The sequence below is a fragment of the Trichogramma pretiosum genome, unplaced genomic scaffold (genome assembly GCF_000599845.2).
Source record: "Trichogramma pretiosum strain Unisexual culture from Peru unplaced genomic scaffold, Tpre_2.0 scaffold176, whole genome shotgun sequence".
Classification (NCBI taxonomy): Eukaryota; Metazoa; Arthropoda; class Insecta; order Hymenoptera; family Trichogrammatidae; genus Trichogramma; species Trichogramma pretiosum.
Window position 1 is genome coordinate 27,467 of NW_019641662.1, and position 25,360 is coordinate 52,826.

At 33.3% G+C, this 25,360-nt stretch overlaps 1 protein-coding gene across 1 annotated transcript in view; it reads right to left on the reverse strand.

Annotated features, from left to right (window-relative positions):
• Positions 1-214: 214 nt before the first annotated feature.
• LOC106656749 (nitric oxide synthase, salivary gland) overlaps positions 215-25,360 on the reverse strand; it is a 63,600-nt gene continuing 38,454 nt past the window's right edge. Inside the window, exons 7-8 of the mRNA XM_023460223.1 lie at positions 15,789-15,980; positions 215-399 (exon numbers count right to left, since the gene is read on the reverse strand). Coding sequence (XP_023315991.1) covers positions 283-399; positions 15,789-15,980 — 309 coding nt within the window. The 3' untranslated portion in view covers positions 215-282. The remainder of the gene's footprint in view (positions 400-15,788; positions 15,981-25,360) is intronic.

Consider the following 25,360-nt stretch of genomic DNA (forward strand, 5'->3'; position numbering starts at 1 on the left):
ATGTGAGTTTTCTTTGCGGTTAAAGAGTCATTACTGGCCTCTAATGCTATGATTATAATAAAAATACACTGAAATTACGTAGACGAACAACTTGAATTTAAAAATGACAATGAGCTTTACTAATAACGTTGAAGAGTATTGTTCGTGTTGTAAAAACAAATGGTGTATCACTAATTAGATAGATTCTATATGATTTTATTATTTAAACCTAGTATTATCAACTAAAACAATTATAATATTGTTAAGTTTAGTTTAATCTATTATTTCATCGACTCAATTTAATCAATCATTTCTTGGCTTTGAAATAAGTTTAATTCTTGCTGTTTCTCTTGATCGATTATGTACTTCTGCTGTCCGAAGAGTTATTCCAAAAATATCCTCATGGAATCGATTTTCATCCTGTTCAAAATCAAAATTAGAAAGCTATCAATAAAGTATTAGATATCTTGAATTTTTGTTATTTTGACATTTTGATAAAATGTCAATAAAATGTTTCCAACTTAGATTTAGGTAATGGTGCGTTTATAGTAGCGATGTACGGTCCTTAAATCGAATTCCGTGTCAGGTATTCGAAATCGTCCTCGACACACAAAATTTATGTCCATATTTTTTATATTTTGCATAAACTACTTGAAGAAGGAAAAGTAATTAAATTTTACGGTGCATATTACGTGCGAGCAAGTGAGCCTACATAAAATGTTACCACGTACGGTGAACATGAAAAAAATTCTGAAATAATCGAACACGTTGAGAACGGCGAATATGCTGAACACGCCCCAATACGTGAAATATTGAAAACGGTGTAAATGCCTAAATCACTAATAATGGTGGAAATGTCAAAATCACTGAAAATAGCGAAAATGCCTTAATCACTAAAAACAGTGAAAAAGTCTAAAATTCTGAAAACAGAAAAAAGCCCAAAATTCCGAAAGGGCCGAAATTCCTAAGATGACAAAAATGACGAAAATGACAAAAATGCCGCAAATGCCAAAAATTACAAAAATTACGAAAATGTTGAAAATTCTGTGAATTTTAAAGAGACAGTAAGTTTGTTTATGAAATATATCATAATATGAGCCCTTACATTTTAGTCAAAAATTTTTATTTGAACCAGGATAAGAGAAAACGTATATTAAAATGTTCTTTTTTTATAGAGTTTGTACAAGAATGTTTTTATTGTTTCAACTTTCATCTTTTTTCAATTACAATTTAAGGAGATCTGGACCCCACATTTTTATCGACCGAGACACGCAAAGTTTCATTAATTTTTAACTTTTTCTGTAATTCAAATTTCGACAAATGGCTCTATGGCGACCTTCATTTTGTTACTAAACATAAGCAGTTAAAATTGCAGCCCATTCCATTGCGTAAATTTTCAAAATTTTCAATCCAGTTTTCCGGGAAATCTGCTCAATAGAATGGGCTGTAATTTTAACTACTTATTCTTAGAGACAAAATGAAGGTCGCCGTTGAGCCATTTGTCGAAATTCGAATTACAGAAAAAGTTAAAAATTAATGAAACTTTGCGTGTCTCGGTCGATAAAAATGTGGGGTCCAGATCTCCTTAATTAAAATTAAAAAAATACATGTCATTTTAAGTATGAAGAAACTTTTTACATTTCAGTTTTTAGATTTATATAAGTTTATATTCACAACGCAGATTATAATAATTATGTTATTCAAAAAATAAAAAATAAATATATATGTCACGATACGTGATGAGAAAAAAAGTTTACATTTTCATTTCAGGGTGTAGATTACTATAAATGTATACTGAATAAGGAAAAGAGTTTTTTAATTAATTATTGTTTAAATATTGCATAGGCCAAATATATTTCGTACTTGTTTACCTTTTCTACTTTGCAAAGAGTAACTATAATGATGATTTTCTTAATTGATTGGACTTGTCAGTAGTTCTTTGATATGGAATAGTTTCATTTATTTCCAAGTTAATTAAAAAATTATGCAAAATACAGGTACTTTTAATGACTTGTTCGACAACTAAAGGACTTAAATTAATGGTAGTATAGAAAATATGCCATTTTTGGCAAGTTTTCGCGAAATCATTCTCAACTACCACTCGAGCGCGTGATAGTTTCTTATTAAATTTAACCTTTTCTTTTGGTAGATCATATCCTTTGAAAGGTTTCATGAGGTATTCACGAATAGGATACGCCCTATCTCCAACCAAATAAAATGGCAAGTCAATATCAGAAAATGGTTATTTTGACCTAGGTAAACTTACAAACACCGATTCGATGGCCTTTTTTAATCTCGAGTTTTCAAAAATTCAACAAAATTACGAGAGCCGTATTCACATAGATCAACGGTTATGTAGCGATAAGAAGTATCGACATAAGCTTGCAACACCATTGAAAAGAATCGTTTATAGTTGTAATAGAGCAAGGCCGAATGTGGAGGTTTGATAATACATACATAAAGGTCATCTATCGCACTTATACAATTTGGAATCCCCCATTTCTCGTTAAGTTCACTCTTGAGATTAGACCATAAAAACTTCATACATTCTTGTACTACAGATGATATCGTAGATATGACGAAGTTGAAATTAAAACTTAAACTCCTGAAACTATGGCTGGTTGATAAAAATATCAAAGTTATAACGAGTCTTTCCTGTAGTAAAACTTTACGTTTCCGTAAATTGTACCATTTTTTTAACGATGGTTCAATTTTAGCGAGAATGTACTTGAACGTTCTAGGTGACATTCTCATGTACTAAAAATAATCTTAACAATACATTTTTTTACGTATATTTGTCTGCAGAATCAAATACCGTAGTCAGTTTTGATCTAGGAGCACCATTGCATTGGAAAAAATTCACTTTGTCGATCGTTATTTTTTAAAAACTTCACAAAGTTCATTTTCGAGCGAGCGGCAAATGAACAGAAAAAATGGAGAAAATTTTTTGACACCACCAAGATTTGGGATTTTTAATGAAAAATCCAACGATATATATGAGTATACACTTTAAAATTATTTTAATGCAGAAAAGGACTTCATCCCAAAAAACGATATTAAAAATGGGCAAAAGGGGAAAATATATTCGTTTCTTCAAGAAAATGGCAGTGTATAATCACTTATGAAAAAAAATCCACACTACTATCTAATAGGTTTTTTTCTCACCTTTCTAACGCCGTTTTTAGATTTTAAAAATTTGCAAATTTTGCTGAGATACAGCTGTTTTTGTACGATGCAATTTTGTAGCTTTAAATTCTGCTTTGCTGGTTTTTTAACGAATAGAGCTAGCTCAGAATTATTGAATTTTAAGCTACAAAAGTACATCTTTCAAAAACAGCTGTATCTCAGCAAAACTAGCCAATTTTTAAAATCTAGAAACGGCGTTGGAAAGGTGAGAAAAAAACCTATCAGATAGTTGTATGGAATTTTTTTATGAGTGATTATGCTCTGCCATTTTCTTGAAAAAACAAATATATTTTTCCATTTTGCCAATTTTTAATATCGTTTTTTGGGATAAAGTCGTACTTTTCTGCATTAAAATAATTTTAAAGTGTAAACTAATGTATACTGTTGGATTTTTCATTAAAAATCCTAAATTTTGGTGGTGTCAAAAAATTTTCCACATTTTTTCTGTTCATTTGCCGCTCGCTCAAAAATGAACTTTGCGAAGTTTTCAAAAAAAAAAAAACGATCGACGAAGTGAATTTTTTCCAATGAAATTGTGCTCCTAGGTCAAAACTGACTACGGCATTTGATTCTGCAGACAAATATACGTAAGAAAATGTATTGCTAAGATTATTTTTACACATTGAACAGATTTGAAATAAATCGAATGGTAGTCCTATTTTGCTCCTTTTTAGGAGCACTTTGTTAAACTTCAAAAATCCATCGACAACATCTAAAATCATTTGTTTGAGTTCTACTTTAAAGAAAACTTCATTTTAAACCTCAAACTTTCAGATTCCGATGAATCCTCCAAGATGCAAAAAATTTTTGAAAGAGTGGACCATCCTAATGTGTACACTAATACCGCACAATAATAACACGCAAATACCACGCATAATTTTGTCAAAAAAATCCGTATCTTGTACAAGGCTCACTGTATGCCCCACGTGTATGACACAGATTATGAGCCGCAAAGCCGATTGTTAATTGTACCAAATAACAGATTTTAAATTATATTCATTATTGCTTACCGAATCTCAGATTATATCTTCCAGATGTTTTCGCGTGTTGTTCACCGTCGCTGTAGACTGCTCACCGCAGTATCGAACTCAATCTTACGAATGTTAATATACGCAAGCAAACTATGATGAGATTCTTCAGAAACGCTGTAAATGGATCAACTATAATTATAAGTTGTCCGGATCATTAGACCGATAAAAACGAGTGAAACTAACCTATTTTTCAAAAAATGTAATGACTTTTCGCTTCGGCCCAACAAACTATGATTTCTACGGCAAATGCTGTAAATCGACCAAAATTACAATCTCCGAAAGATTAGAAAAAAGTATAAAAAAACTAACCTCTTGTCAATATCGTTACGACTGTTCGTTTCGACGTTTGTGCATGGTCTGTGCCCCACATTTTTAACCTACAAAGTCGAAAAATTTGTTCAATTTATATATATTTTTCTAAATCGAAAATCGAAAAACGGCTCTATGGGAACCTTCATTTTATTGCTATGAATAGCTGGTAAAAATTTGAGTTAATTCCACCGACCAGATTTGCCGGAAAACGTGTTTGAAAATTTCAAGCCGAAAAAAAGGGTGCAAATTTCAAACACGTTTTCCGGGAAATCTGGTCGGTGGAATGAGCTACAATTTTTACCAGCTATTGAGAGCAACCAAATTAATGTTCCCACAGAGCCGTTTTTCGATATTCGATTTAGAAAAAAATATATAAATAAAACAAGTTTTTCGGCTCTGTGGGGTACAGACCACCTTAACTACTGTCCTTCGAATAACTGCGCAGTAAACTTTACGAATCAATCTGTCATCATATACAGGCATCGTTAAACGGTAGCTTCGACTCTTAGATTCACGTGGTAAATCAATACACATGCACTCACGCTTATGTGTGAACTAAAACTGCTCCGAAGCCGACGAAGCGCACCAGTCAGCAACTGTCACAGGATCAAGATCCAATGAAAATATTCGGAGAAAAATTTACAAATGAAAAAGTATCACAAGTAGCAGCAGCTTGCACTTCAACAAAATCTCAAAACTCAGATGAAACCAATCGGCTTAATGCACAAGAAAGCAAAAATTTAATAGCAGCAGAGTCAGCAACAGTTGGTACTTCAACACAAGAAAAAAACTTAGATAAAATAAAACATCTTAATGTACGAGGAAGCAGAAATGTAATTGTAGCGGAGACAACAGCAGCTGGCACTTCAAGACAAGAAAAACCCCGAAATAAAAGAAAACAGCCTATTAAATACAAATTGACACCTTCGAGTAGAAAAACCGAATTGGTCAGAAATGATGAAAGCAATACTAATGAAAATAGTAGTGACCAGTATGATAAAAAAGTAGTCACTGGCCCAGAAAATACCAAAGATAATTCTCAGCACTAAGTTATACAAAAATTAATATGAATAATGTTAAAATACATTGAATAAAATTCAATCATTATTTTTTTAAATTTTTGAAAAAAAATTGCTTATTTAAAATGAAATAATGTTAATTTTGGAGCTGCAACGAAAAAAAATTAATAATGTAAAACATTTTTCATTCTTTATACTTGACATAAATAATTTATTTTTAATTTTTAAAAAAATTACTTCGGCTATCTAAAATCTAGGTAGTTGTTAAAATATAATTGAAAATTGAAACCTTCAATTGAAAAAAATAAAAATGATGCCTTCTTTCTCTTCTTCCTTCAAAAGTAATTACTTGAATTAAACTTGTTTGTCTCAAATTTCTAATTAGTTTTGTATGAGCTCTATGAGATGAGAACATTGTATACACATTCAATATATATTAAATAAACATATTTGACTAAATTGTGATGACCCATTTTCTTATATATTTTATGTCTGCATTATAATGTGTGTGAAAGCCAGAAACTTACCGTATCTTCAACATACTTAGGCATTTTTAGGTATTTTTTAGCCTCCATAGAATTTTCGCTGCATCCGGCGATTTCGATAATTTCGGCATTTTCGTAATTTTCGTAATTTTCGTAATTTTTGTCATTTTTGTCATTTTTGTCATTTTAGGGTTTGATTCCGTTTTTAGTGATTCAGGCATTTTCACTATGTTTAGTTATTTGGGCATTTTCACCATTTTTAGTGATTTGAGAGTTTTCACCATTTTTAGTGATTTGGGAATTTTTACCATTTTCGGCCCTTCCGGAATTTTGGGCTTTTTCCTTTTTCAGAATTTTAGACTTTTTCACTGTTTTTAGTGATTCAGGCATTTTCACTATTTTCAGTGATTTTGACATTTCCACCATTATTAGTGATTTAGGCATTGACACCGTTTTCAACATTTCACGTACATTGGGGCGTGTTCAGCATATTCGCCATTCTCAGCGTGTTCGATTTTTTCGGAATTTTTGTCATGTTTGCCGCGTGTGCGGTAACATTTTATGTAGGCTCACTTGCTTGCACATAATATGCACCGTAAAAATTAGTTATTAAAATTCGTAGTCATTAATTTTGATTGTCAAGGACGAATTCAGGTTAATATTTAAGCAAGACAATTTTACATCAATAACTTATTGCAGATATAAAATTTCTTATCAAATAATTTCTTATAAATTATTTTATAACATTGTTTCGTAGAGTCCATTCTTATCAAGTAAAAAATACATGTGCTAATTCTCGACATATGATATCGCGCTCTACATACGCATTGTCAGCTGCCGCATTATATAACGAAATACAACTACATAAATTCTTTTTTCAAATTGTAAATCTTGTGACACTACAGAATTTCGTGTCAGAGCCGAGCAGTGATTCTGATGAGCGAACCACGCCAGAGCCAGAATATTGCGTCGGAAAAGCAAATAAGAAAGCCGATGTATTTCATAAATCGCAATTCGCGCCGGACAATAACTTATTTAGAGTTAGGGCCGCTAGAGCGCGTGACGTCAGAGAGAACGAGAACGAGATGCGTCGGTGGGTCATTCACGTGTCGGCCACGAGCGAGAGCACACGAGCGAGTTTTCGAGTGAGTTTCTGTGCCGAATAAGTAGAGGCTCGAGTGAGTCTTGGTGCTGAGTGAGTAGAGGCACGAGTGAGTCTTTGTGCCGAGTGAGTAGAGGCCCGAGTGAGTTTAAGAGAGAGACAGAGAGAGAGTGTGTGTGTGTGAGTAGTGTTGAGAAGTGTGAGACGTGTTCAGTGTGAGAAAGCAGTTAGTGTTTTTCAGAAACGTTGAGGGCGACTCAACAACTATCGCGTAAGTTGATCGTAGTCACGGAAAGCCGGTTCGCGATACCTTGGACTGTGGTCTTTGACAACCGTGAATACGATTTGCCGTTGCCCACATTGCCTGAGTCGACTTAATAGAGGCAAACGAATACGATAGAAGTCGATAGATCATCGCCAAGGAGACAGTACGACGAAACGTCGACAAAGAAATAGAGCCGGAGTCGTGTACAAGAGTGTGTGCGCCTAGCCGTGATCGCGACAGATAATTACGCCGGCTTCTTTTGATAAATAAAAGTGATTTCACATAAATAACAAATAAGTGTTTGTGTTTCATTTTATTTCGCCTTTCTTTCCCGTTTCCTCAAACATCTCGTTTTTAGCCCTATTCGAGCTCGCGACCGGCGGTGGCCGGGCTTCAAAAAGCCACCGTGTCGCAATCTTTAACGGAACATCAGATATGAAAGTCATGACAACTTCAGGATGACTAAATCGAACCATAGAAATTTATACGAGCATTATATTACATAAAATTCTAAATATATTAAATTTTTTTATGTACACTGTCCGTGGACTAATTTTGTCCATTTGACACGAATTCGGTCGGTATGGGGCTGATATAAGCATACGACGTTCCGTAATTCAGTGGACAAAATTAGTCCACGGACAGTGTACATTAGAAATTAAGATATTTTGACAAATATAAAAAATAATAATTTTTAGATTTGGATAAACTATTTCATATTATAATAATCTAAATATTATAAAATTACATAGCGACCTTATACAATTATAAGTATATAAAAATTCATCTTACACTTCATTATTTAAGGTTCATAGACCACTATATTGGGCAGTCATAACAAATTACATCATACTCGCAACAAACCATTATAAATAAATGATGTCGATGACATTACCTGCTGAACCAGCAGGGTGTGGTTTGTTATGATTATGACGTCATTTGTTATGACGGCTCAAAGTGGCTTATGAACTACTTACCTGACACGAAATTTGATTTACGGACCGTGCTTCACTACTATGAATGCACTATAAAATTTATAGTGCTATTTTAATGCTAAATAAGAAAAATGATCATTTATTAGTGCACTATAGATTGTAATTATCAAATATGATGACCTGATTTCTAACATAATTTTTCAAAAATTGTATATTTCAATACTTTTCACTCGAACTTAAAAAGTCGGATTCACTGATTTTTTCCAAATTAATGAATGTCAGTACGTATAAAAAATAACCTATAAGAAGACTCAAAAACACCTATTTTGCTTTGTTTTAGTATGCATGCAGATAAGTTTCTATTTTTTCTGCCAAGGTAGTGAGGCCAAAACTCACTCCTTCATGAGTCTGAGTTGTTCACTCACTAAGAAGCACCTGTGTGGTACACAATGATTCGTGTCCTTCAACTCAACCTCAACCACTGCGAGGACGCCAGAAACCTCCTAATGCAGTCGGTGAGAGAGAAAAAGATCGACGTGGCGATCTTGTGTGACCAAAACAGGCCTCTGCCAGCACCACACACACGGTGAACCTCCGTAACAAAGCATTTCTGTACTTGGGCTCAGATAGCTGGGATATACTTTTTCAGCGTATGTGCGCCCCGTAGACTATCTATCGAGGAGTGCATGAACCTGCTAACCAATATCGTTGAAGCGGTGAGAGGTAAAAAACTGGTCGTAATAGCCGGTGAATTTAATGCCTGGTGTATCGAGTGGAGCAGTAGTGAGTCGAAGCCGAGAAGCAAAATTCTGCTAGATGCAGTCATATCCCTCGAAGTTCTCCTGCTTAACACAGGCTTGAACTGGACTTTCGTTGGCGCAAGGGGTAGTTCCATAGTGGACCTGACCAGCGACACGCTCTGCGGGCAAGTCAAATCCTGGCAGGTCAGTGGAGCCTATAGTGGCAGCGACCAACAGGCTATAGTGTTCGAGGAACCGATGGAATTCCAGAGAACTACCTCCATGACTGTCTGATTGTCATACTGCCGGTGTTGCTGCACATATTCGACTGTTCTCTGCACACGGGGGTCTTCCAGACCACCTGGAAGCCGGCCCCCGTCAGACCAGTCCCCAAGATTGGACTCCCCCACGTCGCCGCTGATTTCAGGCCGATAAACCTGCTCTGTGCGGCATCAAAAGTGTTCAAGCGCATCGTGTACCTGCAGATTAGGAAGTACGTGGACAGGAATAAGCTCATGGATGTGTACCAATCCGGCTTCAGAAGAGGACACAGCACCCACTCCCGCTTCTTCGTGTGCTGGAGGCTGCCGTGGATTTGGACCAAGTCACGCTTCTTATTGCAGTCGATCTGTCAAAGATATGATCGACTTCGATGTTCTGATCGACAGACTTGGAGCCCTTGGATGGTCGAACATGACATGCGACTGGACCCGCTTCTACCTGACTGGATGCACGCAACGTGTTGTGGAGGACAATGGAACCATCTTGGCGTCCCTCGAGACTTCACCTACAAGCTAGCCAATGCTAACATCTCGCCCCCCCCTCCCTTCAGGGTTTAGGACGTGCAGACACAGGTCGTGGACAGGCTGAAGCTGCTTTGTGTGACGCTTGACTATGTGTTGACGTGGCGGTGGCACGTGGCGGCGGCCACTGGTAGAGCTTTTGCGGCGTTGTGGCGTCTGAGGGGATGCGGGGACTTCTTTGCACCGGAAATCAGAAAAATGCTTGTAAAGGCCCTCGTATTCCCCCACTTTGACTACTGCTCTGCATTGCTCTCGGATATATCCGAGGAGCAGATGGACGTGATGGACAGATGCATGAATGATGCAGTACGCTTCTTCACTGGACGAAGGATATGGGAGCACATGACACCCGACTACAACAGCAATAGAATTCTAAAGTACCGATCCAGGATCAAATACACCTGCCTATCCCTTGTCCCTGCTGTTTTGAGGTCTGCCGAGCCGGAGTATTTGGCGCGCAATCTGGTGTTCCATTCGGCCGTGGCGGAGAGGGAAACGAGGACGGATGGTCTCTGCCCGTCCGTATCTGGGGCGGGTGGACAGATGTCCTTTGTGATCGGGGGGGGGNTCTGTTACGCGCTGCCGTTGGGACTCCGCGAGGGGTTTCTCTCTCTCTCGACTTCTGTAGCATTGCAAGCTCTCTCTCTCTCTCTTTCTCTCTGAACACAGGCAGGCAGTGTACCCTGTATATGTATGTACTAATTAATTTTCATGTGCTTGGTTTATATTAGGATTCACGTGCACTCACACGCAGCAGCGCGCAGCACTTGCGCATATTATTATCATTATTATTATTATTATTATTATTATCATTATCATTATCATTTGGTGCCGGCCTCCGCGAGTACTTGCTGGAGGCTCATAGTGGGAGCTTACCTATCTGTGTGTCTTTGGCTGTCTTTTTTATTTTTGTTTTCATTTTTTTCTTTGTACTCACTTTCTTTTTTTGCTCGTGTACTCTTTTTTCGTTTTTTCCTTATTTCTATTTCTCTTGTAAAAGTAATCGAAATTGTATGTGATACTCGTACCCGTGTCCCCCGTTGTTGACCGGGAGACTGTACAGCTACCTATGGGCTATGGTGGACTCAAGTCCTTTGCGTCAATAAAGTAAATATTAAATATTATATATTAAAGCCGTGCCACCAACATCGGAGCCCTCGTCTTACCACCCGTTATGCATACTGCGGCAAGATCCTGGAAAGGATCATTGTTGGTCGTCTGGAAGCTAACACTGAGGAGCCTGCTGGATTACCAGACTCACAGTTTGGTTTCCAAAAAAGACGGTCAACTATCGACGCCATACAGAAGGTGCTCGTCATTATATGTTATCCAACGGGGACTTTGGATTCTAAGGAAGGGAGGTTGTTACATACATATGTATGTATTTATAGACATTACATACATATGTATTTATAGACTTATTACTTGCCAGGTAGGGGAACCCCGACTGGATGCAAATATAATAAAACTATATAAAATATATAATAAATAAGCAATATGTAAGACCGGACGAAGCGTGTCGCATTTTATGAGCAGTAAGCATACCAGCGCGACCGTGGGACAGAAGCTCTAAAGTTTCGACTCCCTCTGTGAAGAGGCTAAAAGCTACTTGGAAAGCTGTTGGAACAAAGGCTAAAAAGAGCTGACGAAGGAACATGTGCAGCAATAGGACCGGCAGACCCTAAATGAGGGAACTCCGACTTCGAAACTTCATTGTACAACGAAGTCAGTTCTCTCTCATCCCTAGACCAGAGAGCAATAAGAAAGCGCACCTTTGCTTTACGATTGCATCTTTGCAACACACCACTCCTACAGTTATCCTAAGTGTACTTTTACATTAATCAAAATAAAATCGTCCTAATGCGTACCTTTGCAAAATACAGTTCGCTAAATCTTTGAAAGTGCATTTTTGCATGGATAAAGTTATAAAATTGTCCTAAGTGCAACGTTGTATTAATTGAAATAGAATCATAACAGTTACAGAAGTGATATCACCGGAGACCGATATCGTTACAAGACCGATAAATGAATAAAAAGATCTATTAATAGCCAATATCGAAAGAGAGTAACTCAATTATTGCTATCTCTCCTCGTTTTTTATATCTTCTCTTCTTTCTCTTCGTCTCTGTCAGAATTTTATATATTGTTGTGTGTGAGCCACAGCATCCTCTCTCGTCGCCTGGGCGGCCGAGGTGACGGGTGCCTGCTAGCCATCACCTGCAAAGGCAGTGCGATCGACTAGTAGCCATGCGTGTACTACGCATCCCACACGGGACGAGGGTCACCAAAAATAGATAGTAGTATAGACTTAGGCTCCAAACCCTTGAGTACTCCTGTTCAAGTAGTCGCTAAAGAACGTCCATCCTCCTGGTTCTCACCAGGAAAAATAAATCTAGGTCCCAAGGGAGACTTAACACCATGTACAAAATTCTGAGCCTGAACCTGACCAAGACGGTGTCAGTTTTGGGCTTTACGGACTACATTACTCTCACCAAAGTTGGCAAATATCTTGAAAATATTGAGATGGATGCAAATAAGATGATCCAGGTGGTTCGCGCAGCAGTCAAAATAAATGACGTCATCATCATAATAAACTCCCCACTCTTTCATTTGCTGATTCAGTGGGTGATGTCATAATCATAATAAATTCAAATAAGTTAGCTTGCCGTAAACTTCGAGTGATCTTCAGGGATTTTTTCAAGACTTTCATTTTACAAAAGTATGTTGGCACAATGTTCTACATAATTTAATTATCACAAATATAACATTCAAAAGTCTTATGAGTTAGTATTTGAGTTTTCTTCCTTTCAGACAAAACCAGTACCTCAATACAGCTAAACCCCGATATCTGCGGGGGTTACGTTCTGGAAGGGTGCCGTAGATATCGAATCCGCAGATATCGAAGCATTGCTCTTATAGGAATTATAGGGTTACGTTCCGGGTGGACGAAAAAATGTACATAAAGTACTTTTTGCTAGAAAATAATATTTTTTTTGTATCAAATATAAATTATTACAAACATAACATGCTACAATTCATTTAATAATTCATTTTTGTTAAAAAAAATGTGTTATTTGAGTTTGTTTAGCTCGTCGAGCAGTATCGCCATACAACTCTCGGTAGACCTTTAAAACGGTTTCACAATCATTTTTAAAATTGAGGCTACGTATCATAATCGGGTCACTTTCAATTGCTGTTTCTATAGCATCCTCTACCAATCGAATTATTTTGATAATTGCATTCGCCGGAAAAGTAGTCGATTCAGGCTCAGTCTCAGCTTCGTTTTTTTCAGTTTGCTCTGGTTGATTCAGAATCCCTTCAATTTCTTCCACGGACAGTTCTTCATTTATAGGCTGTACTAGTTCTAAAATCTCGTTATCTTCAATATCTGCGAAACTCTCGCCACCGACACTTTGAGCTATCTCAACGATACCGCTTACAACTTCACGCACTGTTTGTTTTGGAGTGTGACGGGAAATATATCACATATATTCCCCAACACAACGATACCTTCGATACTCGTTTGGCTCGAGAGATCGCGACTAACGTACACACATTCACACATACACATAGACAAGATCATGAAGAGAGCATGGCATAGCCAAGACACTTTGGCAGGTCGATACGTCGATACTCCTAATTTATCTATAACTACACATGCGCACTAACTAAATTCGCAAGGAGCAAAAAACATTCGAATTCGTGCCTATGGAGAGTCACCTTGGACTCTCTCTAACAATCAGACCTTTGACTAGTCCACATCGCTCACACTGGTAGTGTCTCTGGAGAAGATTTCCAACTCAAGGTGTCGCTTGCCATCCTGCCACCATGCCAACCAACATCGGGTGGACCTGGGACCGTCGTCGTCGAAGAGGCTGGGCAGCGATAATTTAAGTACACAAACACACTAACTATCTCTCGAGCCATATCGGTATTCGCGTAGTAAAATCATTTCTTAGTTAATCGGATTCTTTTGCCATCGACATGAATTCGCGTCCCCGAGATTATAATCGTTGAGTCTGCATGCTCTACATGCAGTGGCGCCCCGAGCATCTTGTACATTTATTTATTTTGGACTTTACAATATACATTTTATAACTATTTATTTATTAATTGATTGTGTTCATAATTATTTATTCATTCACCCCCAAAACCTCTCGCAGGAGTAAGCTGCTGTTCTACCGGTAACAACGGTGGACGGCCTTACCTCCTCCCACGATTCATCTACGAACCTGTCAAGGAAAATATTATTTGTTAAGAAAAATATTTAATATTATTTATGCAATCATAACGTACCCAATAGAATGTTGAACATCGAATCGCTTCCAACAATTTCTGACAGCATCTCTCGGATCAACAGAGGTAACTTGAGCCTGATTCATAATTTCCATCATTCTTCTCATCACACGCCTTAGATAGTAGGCTTTAAATGTTGCGATTACCGTTTGGTCCATTGGTTGTATGAGCGAGGTCGTATTAGGGGGTAAAAACATGATTTCGACGTCCGGGTGTAAAGTTAGCAATGAAGTCGGGTGGTTCGGTGAATTATCCATCAACAGCAAGACTTTGAATGCAAGATTCTCCTGAGTTAGTTTTTCTCTTACTTCAGGATTAAATGAATACTGAAACAATTCTTGAATATTTTTTTTTGGTAGCCCACGCACTCTTATTTTATCTCCAGAATACTGGTAGGAGTGCTTTATTCTTATTTTTCAGTGCTCTGGGATTTTCAGCACGATAAATAAGCATCGGCTTACATTTAATTGAATCAGAAGCATTAGCACACAGAAGCAGCGTATACCTAACGATAAAATTAAATAAAAATTTATTTAATTCAATTAAATATTATAAGATTATGAAAACGATAATAATTTGTTACCTGTCCTTTGCAGCTTTAAATCCTGGTGCAGATTTTTTTTCTTGAGTTAAATATGTTTGTCGCGGCATTTTTTTCCAAAATAAACCTAACTCATCACAGTTAAAAACTTGTGATGGTGAATAATTTTTTTCATCTAAAAATAACTTAAGCTGCTGAGAAAAATCACTAGCCACTTTTTCATCTGCTGATGCTCTTTCACCGGTAAAACCAATACTATGTAATGAAAATCGATCCTTGAAACGGTGCTCGCATTGAATGACTCTTCTGCACAAGATTCACAAGTTTCCTTTACACGTCGATGGAAAGTTAAAGCTTGCTCTCGTATCAACAACAATGACAGCGGGAAATTTTTCCTAGCCATGTCTTGGATCCAGATATAAAGCATTTGCTCCATTTTTTCGATACCCGGCTGGCGAATAATTTTTCTTTCTTTCGCGTGTACTCCAAGTGTTTATGCGCTTTCTTGAATTGTTGTCTTGTTGTAACGAATATTTCGTATTGTGGATGCATCAACCTCAAATTTTCGAGCGACGTGTGCGATTTTTTCTCCTTTTTTCAATAAATCTAAAGTTTCTAGTTTTTGTGCTAAATTTAAAACTTTCTTATTACACTTTTTTGACGGACTAGATTTTTTTGATGGTGCCATTTTAGTAATAAAGAAAAATATAAAATATTACTATCGCAACTGATTTTAAAAAAATATAATAACAATAAACAAATGTCAACACCTTCAAGTCAACATGAACTTAACCGCAGATAACGAATCCGCAGATATCGAATGCGCAGATATCGGGGTTTAGCTGTATTACCCATTTATTATTAAAGTTTTCTAGAATCATTCAAAAATGTATTGTATGTTTTCAAATATAATTCATTAGGAGAGGGGGAGGGGGTTTGTATCGGAGCTAGAAGGTTCAATAATTTCTTCTCAATTATTTAAAATGTTTAATTAATAATTAACGAGTGTAGAGTATAGTTTGCCAGGAGTATTACTGAAAAATATTAAAATTAAAACATTGATGAATCATATGAATAATTATTAAAACATTTACCCTCATTGATAACATGTAAGTTTCTACTTCTTGATCAATCATATTTCCATGTATTTTGATTATGTGTTTTAATGTTTGATAAACATCTTCAGCCATAGTACAGTCTCCACAAACATAAAAATGACCCTTCTGATTGACCAGCATATCATAAATATGCATCGCTTCGATCTGAATTAAATCTTGCACATAAGTCTGTAAAACAGATAACTAACTAACTAACTTTGTAATAAGGTTTATACATTTTTATAAGCAACATTATACAGAACAAGTTACATAGTTCAAAATCCTGGGTGCAGCGTGCTCGTGACTTCGAATTACGTTACATGTATGTACATAATGGATCTAATTTTTTTTATAATATATTCTTTCACAATATTAAGAGAAGAATTAAGACGTCTCGTTCTGGAATTTGATACGAATTATTTTCTCGGAATGTATTCGCTCTTTTAAAATCTGCAATTAAAAGTAGGGTTCTTATTTGTTATATCGATTATTGGTTCGCTTTAGTTCAAAGACTATGTTCAAGATCAAATTCAAGGTCTCCATAGGATTTCTCCGCACAGGAGGACCATAAATAAAGGGATCGTGATGGCCTGGGTAAAATTCTTCGTCCCCTACCCTAAAGGCATTCAGTCATTCCTCATTCAAGTCTGCTGGTTTCAGTTCAGCAAGTCACTTCATACATTGCTTTTCGCTTAGTTCTCAAGTTCTTCAAGTGATTACTCCGATGATATCGTGTCATAAGTTTGTCTACGTTACGGTGTCCACCTACGGGTGATCAGGCTCTCTAGTTAAGTATCGCGGTAAAGTACTTTTTCTATTTCTCTGTAGATTCAGTGGGCGACCATTTATCATAGCATTCACTAGCTAACGCTTGACGAATGTCAATGATTTATTCAGAAAAATTTGTCAAACTTCAGAATACTGTTACAAGTACATAAAAAATGTAACATAATAAAAATTTCGACTCCCGGTAAGAAGACACACACTCATAGACACGTATACATACATGCATTGATCAATATCAGATTTGAAAACATGCATGATAGTGCGTAGAGTCTCGCTACATATACACATTGACAGCACATACGTATTCTTTCGTATTATATGCACAAGCAAGAGCAAGAAAGACAACTCAATATAATCAAGTCCGTGAACTACTCAGACTGCCTTTGCTCATGTTCTTGTGTTGCCTCGTGTGTATACGTAAACACAGTCATACGCGCGTGCGAGACCGAAAGAGTAAGATATACGCGTGGCAAATCTCGACAGCAGAAAGTAGTCATCGAGTTCGATGTAGCTAGCGCGGCAGTCAATAGCATCGCGCAGCGCAAACCGACGATGTATAGACACCTACACTAAAAGAAATTTGGGTGTGTTTAATTTCCACTCAAGTAGTATAGTGCTCCTACCTACCTATAAATGCAAAAACATGAAAATTAAGGATTAATATTAAAATTTTTTGTTTCTGATGTTAAAATATGTTTTTACAGGTCCTTTTACAACAAAAAATATGTCTGTAGTTCATTTTATTATTAAAATTCATCCAGGATTCATATATATTGAATTGTATTTTTTATGTCCTTGACCGCATGATTTTAAGAACAACAATTATTCAATTAGATTCCTTTAGGTCTCAAAAGTTTTGTAATTAAATTCTTTTAAGCACCAGAGCGCGCATCGTCTGGGACGACGAGAATCCCCACCTTAACTCGCGCCCCACCTGTTTCCTTCGCGACCGTATGCTGGGCCCGCGAGGAAAAGAGACAAAAAAAGGAATTTTGCCCCGTTTTTCGACGCGAACAAGGAAACGCGAGGATGCGGTATCGGCGCTGCATTGAGCGCGGATCGAGCGTTTGGAGAGGGCAGTCGCCCGCGAGTATAAAAGGCGCGTGCTTCGAGGAGTAAGCTCATTATAATATTCTCCAGAAACAAAAACAAAGAAAAACATTCATCATATTTAAATTTTTTCAGATGTCTTCAGAATTTCGCTCGAATCTTTGTTATGCTCTAGAATGAGCTAGGAAGCTCCGATCGAAATTTTGCGACGGTCAAAATTTATTAAAAATTTATTAAAAATTTTTTTCAAATTTTTTTAGTGGAACCTCTGGGTTCCAGGAACCATTTTTTGTTTAAAATAACGTTCGTCGGCTCCAGACGCTATCGCCTTCAATTAAAAAATCTGAAAAAATTTGAGATTATTTATTTTGATGAACAAAATGAGAAAAAATTTTTTCCAGATTTTTTGAGGCTCCGTATCGCCTTAAAAAAATTATTTTCGTGAAAAAAAGCGGTTTTTCAGTTCTAGGCTGAATGGACATGAATGAAAAATTCTGAAAAAATTCAAGGAATCGTTTTTTGATGTCAGAATTCAGAAAAAAATACTCCGGTTTGGTACATCGAACCATTTTACCGAAAATAAAATAATTTAAATTTTCAATGATTTTTTCTGAAGGCCTGAAGCACTCGAAAAATCTGAAAAAATTCAAGATTGTTCGGATGGTTGAAAAGTACCTTCATGAATTTTTCAGATTTTTTAATAGCTTCAGGCTTACAGAAAAAATATAGATAGAAAATGGACGTCTATAGGGGAGGAGGGGGGTAGGAGGGGGGAGGGGGTCCAAAATTTTGGTTTTGGCACTTTTTTATCATGTACTATAACATACCAAAATTTCAGGAAAATCCGTGAACCTCGCCCGCAGGTTTATTTAAAAAATTCTGAATCTGACCCATATATAGTGTTGCGATTGTGTTCACACATTTTAGAGGGTTTTGATAATAAATTAAATTGAGTTGTATTTACTAATTTATATTTTTAATATTGCCAAAAGAAAATTAAAATAACTTTTAACTTAACTGTTAATAATTTGGAATAGATATGGATATAAATTGTGACGGGAAGATACGACTCTTACAACTTTTACACTTACAAACACATACAGACACGAATCAAGAGACGACACGACAAGTTGGCAGCAGCAATGGCAACAATGGCAACACAGGACTCGCATAGCAAGGAATGCGAACGACAAGTTGGCCGCACTAACGAAGCTTGGCCGAAAAGACGGAAAGCTGGAGCTTATCGATATCGCCTCGCTACGCTTGCGCGTGCGATCATCGATCAGGCTCGCATACTTGAAAGTGTGACTGACGAGGACACTCTTTGTTTTACATTCGACTAGTGAACCTCGGTCCGGCATATTAATATTCTTTCGGAGTGCAACTCGTAATTTCGTCGTTAAGACGCCGGCGAACAATTCTCGAATTCGTCATCGAGACACCGATAACCGCATTTCCGATATCTGCCGCAAACCGAGGAATTAACTCGTTACCGTGTCGTGTGATATAAGTCGACAGTATCACCCGACTACGTGGTATCGCATTTGTGACTAGTGCCAGTCCGACCAGCCACTGGACAATTGAATCGATCCAGAGAGGGTCCACGAAGACGTCGACGCCGAAGAGGCCAGCCTGCGTTTACCTTAAGCACACACACACACACACACACACACACACACACACACACACACACACACACACACACACACANAAAAAAAAAAAAAAAAAAAAAAAAAAAAAAAAAAAAAAAAAAAAAAAAAAAAAAAAAAAAAAAAAAAAAAAAAAAAAAAAAAAAAAAAAAAAAAAAAAAAAAAAAAAAAAAAAAAAAAAAAAAAAAAAAAAAAAAAAAAAAAAAAAAAAAAAAAAAAAAAAAAAAAAAAAAAAAAAAAAAAAAAAAAAAAAAAAAAAAAAAAAAAAAAAAAAAAAAAAAAAAAAAAAAAAAAAAAAAAAAAAAAAAAAAAAAAAAAAAAAAAAAAAAAAAAAAAAAAAAAAAAAAAAAAAAAAAAAAAAAAAAAAAAAAAAAAAAAAAAAAAAAAAAAAAAAAAAAAAAAAAAAAAAAAAAAAAAAAAAAAAAAAAAAAAAAAAAAAAAAAAAAAAAAAAAAAAAAAAAAAAAAAAAAAAAAAAAAAAAAAAAAAAAAAAAAAAAAAAAAAAAAAAAAAAAAAAAAAAAAAAAAAAAAAAAAAAAAAAAAAAAAAAAAAAAAAAAAAAAAAAAAAAAAAAAAAAAAAAAAAAAAAAAAAAAAAAAAAAAAAAAAAAAAAAAAAAAAAAAAAAAAAAAAAAAAAAAAAAAAAAAAAAAAAAAAAAAAAAAAAAAAAAAAAAAAAAAAAAAAAAAAAAAAAAAAAAAAAAAAAAAAAAAAAAAAAAAAAAAAAAAAAAAAAAAAAAAAAAAAAAAAAAAAAAAAAAAAAAAAAAAAAAAAAAAAAAAAAAAAAAAAAAAAAAAAAAAAAAAAAAAAAAAAAAAAAAAAAAAAAAAAAAAAAAAAAAAAAAAAAAAAAAAAAAAAAAAAAAAAAAAAAAAAAAAAAAAAAAAAAAAAAAAAAAAAAAAAAAAAAAAAAAAAAAAAAAAAAAAAAAAAAAAAAAAAAAAAAAAAAAAAAAAAAAAAAAAAAAAAAAAAAAAAAAAAAAAAAAAAAAAAAAAAAAAAAAAAAAAAAAAAAAAAAAAAAAAAAAAAAAAAAAAAAAAAAAAAAAAAAAAAAAAAAAAAAAAAAAAAAAAAAAAAAAAAAAAAAAAAAAAAAAAAAAAAAAAAAAAAAAAAAAAAAAAAAAAAAAAAAAAAAAAAAAAAAAAAAAAAAAAAAAAAAAAAAAAAAAAAAAAAAAAAAAAAAAAAAAAAAAAAAAAAAAAAAAAAAAAAAAAAAAAAAAAAAAAAAAAAAAAAAAAAAAAAAAAAAAAAAAAAAAAAAAAAAAAAAAAAAAAAAAAAAAAAAAAAAAAAAAAAAAAAAAAAAAAAAAAAAAAAAAAAAAAAAAAAAAAAAAAAAAAAAAAAAAAAAAAAAAAAAAAAAAAAAAAAAAAAAAAAAAAAAAAAAAAAAAAAAAAAAAAAAAAAAAAAAAAAAAAAAAAAAAAAAAAAAAAAAAAAAAAAAAAAAAAAAAAAAAAAAAAAAAAAAAAAAAAAAAAAAAAAAAAAAAAAAAAAAAAAAAAAAAAAAAAAAAAAAAAAAAAAAAAAAAAAAAAAAAAAAAAAAAAAAAAAAAAAAAAAAAAAAAAAAAAAAAAAAAAAAAAAAAAAAAAAAAAAAAAAAAAAAAAAAAAAAAAAAAAAAAAAAAAAAAAAAAAAAAAAAAAAAAAAAAAAAAAAAAAAAAAAAAAAAAAAAAAAAAAAAAAAAAAAAAAAAAAAAAAAAAAAAAAAAAAAAAAAAAAAAAAAAAAAAAAAAAAAAAAAAAAAAAAAAAAAAAAAAAAAAAAAAAAAAAAAAAAAAAAAAAAAAAAAAAAAAAAAAAAAAAAAAAAAAAAAAAAAAAAAAAAAAAAAAAAAAAAAAAAAAAAAAAAAAAAAAAAAAAAAAAAAAAAAAAAAAAAAAAAAAAAAAAAAAAAAAAAAAAAAAAAAAAAAAAAAAAAAAAAAAAAAAAAAAAAAAAAAAAAAAAAAAAAAAAAAAAAAAAAAAAAAAAAAAAAAAAAAAAAAAAAAAAAAAAAAAAAAAAAAAAAAAAAAAAAAAAAAAAAAAAAAAAAAAAAAAAAAAAAAAAAAAAAAAAAAAAAAAAAAAAAAAAAAAAAAAAAAAAAAAAAAAAAAAAAAAAAAAAAAAAAAAAAAAAAAAAAAAAAAAAAAAAAAAAAAAAAAAAAAAAAAAAAAAAAAAAAAAAAAAAAAAAAAAAAAAAAAAAAAAAAAAAAAAAAAAAAAAAAAAAAAAAAAAAAAAAAAAAAAAAAAAAAAAAAAAAAAAAAAAAAAAAAAAAAAAAAAAAAAAAAAAAAAAAAAAAAAAAAAAAAAAAAAAAAAAAAAAAAAAAAAAAAAAAAAAAAAAAAAAAAAAAAAAAAAAAAAAAAAAAAAAAAAAAAAAAAAAAAAAAAAAAAAAAAAAAAAAAAAAAAAAAAAAAAAAAAAAAAAAAAAAAAAAAAAAAAAAAAAAAAAAAAAAAAAAAAAAAAAAAAAAAAAAAAAAAAAAAAAAAAAAAAAAAAAAAAAAAAAAAAAAAAAAAAAAAAAAAAAAAAAAAAAAAAAAAAAAAAAAAAAAAAAAAAAAAAAAAAAAAAAAAAAAAAAAAAAAAAAAAAAAAAAAAAAAAAAAAAAAAAAAAAAAAAAAAAAAAAAAAAAAAAAAAAAAAAAAAAAAAAAAAAAAAAAAAAAAAAAAAAAAAAAAAAAAAAAAAAAAAAAAAAAAAAAAAAAAAAAAAAAAAAAAAAAAAAAAAAAAAAAAAAAAAAAAAAAAAAAAAAAAAAAAAAAAAAAAAAAAAAAAAAAAAAAAAAAAAAAAAAAAAAAAAAAAAAAAAAAAAAAAAAAAAAAAAAAAAAAAAAAAAAAAAAAAAAAAAAAAAAAAAAAAAAAAAAAAAAAAAAAAAAAAAAAAAAAAAAAAAAAAAAAAAAAAAAAAAAAAAAAAAAAAAAAAAAAAAAAAAAAAAAAAAAAAAAAAAAAAAAAAAAAAAAAAAAAAAAAAAAAAAAAAAAAAAAAAAAAAAAAAAAAAAAAAAAAAAAAAAAAAAAAAAAAAAAAAAAAAAAAAAAAAAAAAAAAAAAAAAAAAAAAAAAAAAAAAAAAAAAAAAAAAAAAAAAAAAAAAAAAAAAAAAAAAAAAAAAAAAAAAAAAAAAAAAAAAAAAAAAAAAAAAAAAAAAAAAAAAAAAAAAAAAAAAAAAAAAAAAAAAAAAAAACACACACACACACACTGACACACACACACCTACACCCGCTAAAAGCCATCGCGAATCGGTTTATTTATAATAATTAAAGGGACTCGCGCCCCTGAGATAATAAATTCGAGAGCCTGCATGCTCTACATGCAGTGGCGCCCCAAGCACAATTTGTAGTTATTGATTCAACTTTATTTTTTACGTGCAATATACTTTATAATACTATTCAATCTTTAATCATTTGTTGAACGATTTATTCACCTCACCCAATTTATCCTCACAAAATTTTATAGGCGATTTAATTTATTTATTTCACCAAGTTTAGTAGCCCCACCCATCGACAATTCTCTGTAAGCTGGAATTGCAACACCAATTCAGGCTTGTGATCTAGCCACAGTTGCCTGGTTCGAGTTAAAATACCCCTTTCTAAGGAGTATTAAATTAACCGAGTAGGCACGGGTTTGAAAAATTCAGCAATAAATTAATGCAGATAATAATCAGATAATATTATAGAGATTCAGATAATAATCAGATCATAAGGTCAGAATCAGATTTTATTCAAGAGATTGAGTATATACGAAGTTATCATCATGCCAGACAATACAGCAAACACCACTGCGCCAAACACCACTGCGGCAGAGCTAGGAACGCTGCTTGCCTCCAATTTCACTGTAAGCCAGGCCACAAGTCAAATACCTATCTATGACGGAACTAACATACCGTTACGGGACTTTCTCCTAGATGTGCATAACGCACACATCGGAATTACCAAAGGGCAGGAGTCATGTTTCTTACGAAACCTCTTAAGTAAGGTGCAAGGCAAAGCAAAAAGAAGTTTATACCGTAAGACGTTCAATGAATACACCGACGTGGTCAAACATCTTAAAGAGAGATTTGGATCCAACAACAGCTACACGTACTACAACCAAATGCTTCAGATTGCTCGAATGCGACAAGGAGAATCCGCTAATGACTTCTATGACCATATTAACGTTCTCCTAGGCGGAGCCGAAATGGCACTTAAAGAAGAAGTAGGAGCGACTTACAACGAAGATATTATGAAAGCACTCACTAACATTGTCTTGGACATATTTATTAAGGGTCTGCCCGCCGACATCTGCCGCTCAGTAGATGCTATCAACCCGAAAACTCTGGACGAAGCCCTCAAAGAAGCAGTACGCATCGATCAGCGCATGGCCGCTCACGTCATTCCCGATACTAGATATCAAAAATACCCCCGAGATTATATACCAAGCCATCATCAATCTTCTCGCCCTTCCTACCCTGAAGAACCCCGGTCTCGACCTATGAACGACCATGGATCCTTCGTGGGATACATTAATAATCAGGGCGAGTATTACGACAGCCCCCAAGTTGACTACTACCCGGAATATGTGGAATATGTGGAAGGCCCAGAATACCCCCAGGAACAACCCTATGATGGACTTCCTAAGGAAGATGAACATTACCCTTGGATAGGTCACGTTCAAACTCAACAACCGAGGGAACCCAGGTATGGACAAACCGTTCAAGTCCAACATCCCGCATATCCCTACTCTTATAATCGACAAGAGTATGATAGGAACCAAGGCAATGGATATCACAGGGACTCGGATTATAATCAAAATAGAGCTGCATCCAGGCCCTATTACCCTAATAGAAATGAAATCCCTAATGCAAGGCCTCCGTATGCCGCTGCTGGACCCCAGCCCGAACCTATACAATATCCGGGAGCCTATGCTCCGAGGCAGTACAACAACACAACATATGGCAGAAATCCTCAAGCGATCAACGAGCATAACCGAAATTTAAGCTCGAATGGGGCTCGCCAGAGCTCTGTCACGAGCCCCCAAACCTCGGCAACTCATCCACCCAATACGCCAGAAACCGGGGCCCCGTACCAACGACCCATCCTGTCAATCATGACGAAAGACTGCAGGAATGCCCCAGCAACTACAACAGCCAGAACTGATGGAAGCGACTCAGAGGATGACACTCCAACAATAATCCGACTCCCCATCATCGAAGGCCATAATGCTGCTCTTCGTCTGATGCTAGATAACGGAGCTACTGTTAACTTAATAAAGCTTTCGGCCATTGATCCCGATGTGGAAATTTTTACAGACCGTTATCTATCTCTTGGAGGAATCACAAGCGAGCCTGTAGAAACACTAGGTTACATCTATGTATCAATATGTAGTCACTCCTATAGATTCTACGTGGTCCCAAATGATTTCCCTATCGAAGCTGATGGTCTGATTGGACGAAACTTGATGAAAAAGGAACGGGCAGTCATTTCATATCATTATAGTTCCATAGTCTTACGAAGTGACCCTTTGAATCCAATCCCATTTGTAGAGCCAAACCCTCAAGTGGAAAACCCGACTACGAACATATTCAAAGTATCCCGAAATCGAGCAGGCATACCTTCAATAAATTACGTCACCCCTAAAACCATAAATCAGTATCAGGATTACTGCGAAGATCGAGATTTCGTAGCCGAATGCGATGAATTATGCAACCAAGCTACGATCCTCCCCGAACGTCAGAAAATAACTATTCCAGGTCGATCTAGGAAAATTAATCGCATTGAACTTATACATCACTTGGACATACTCACCAAGACGAAGGATATCTACCTCGCCTCGATGTAGGATGCGACGATGTTTATGTAGGGGAAGGAATTGTTAAAAATGAAGCAGGTTATTGTAACATCTACGCTATTAATACCAAAGTTGAAGAACTAAAATTGGTCCTCGACCCCGTCGAAATTCAGCCATTCGACTACGTGGTGCAAGATTTTAAGTCCGATGGAGCAACCGTAGTTGATACCCCACCAATTGAAGATGTCAGAATCCGATGCGACCGAATCCTGAAAACCCTACGGTTGGAGGAACTTAACCCGGAAGGAAGGGAGAACATTCAAAAAGTTGTAACGGATTACCCTGATCTTTCCTCCTGCCAGGAG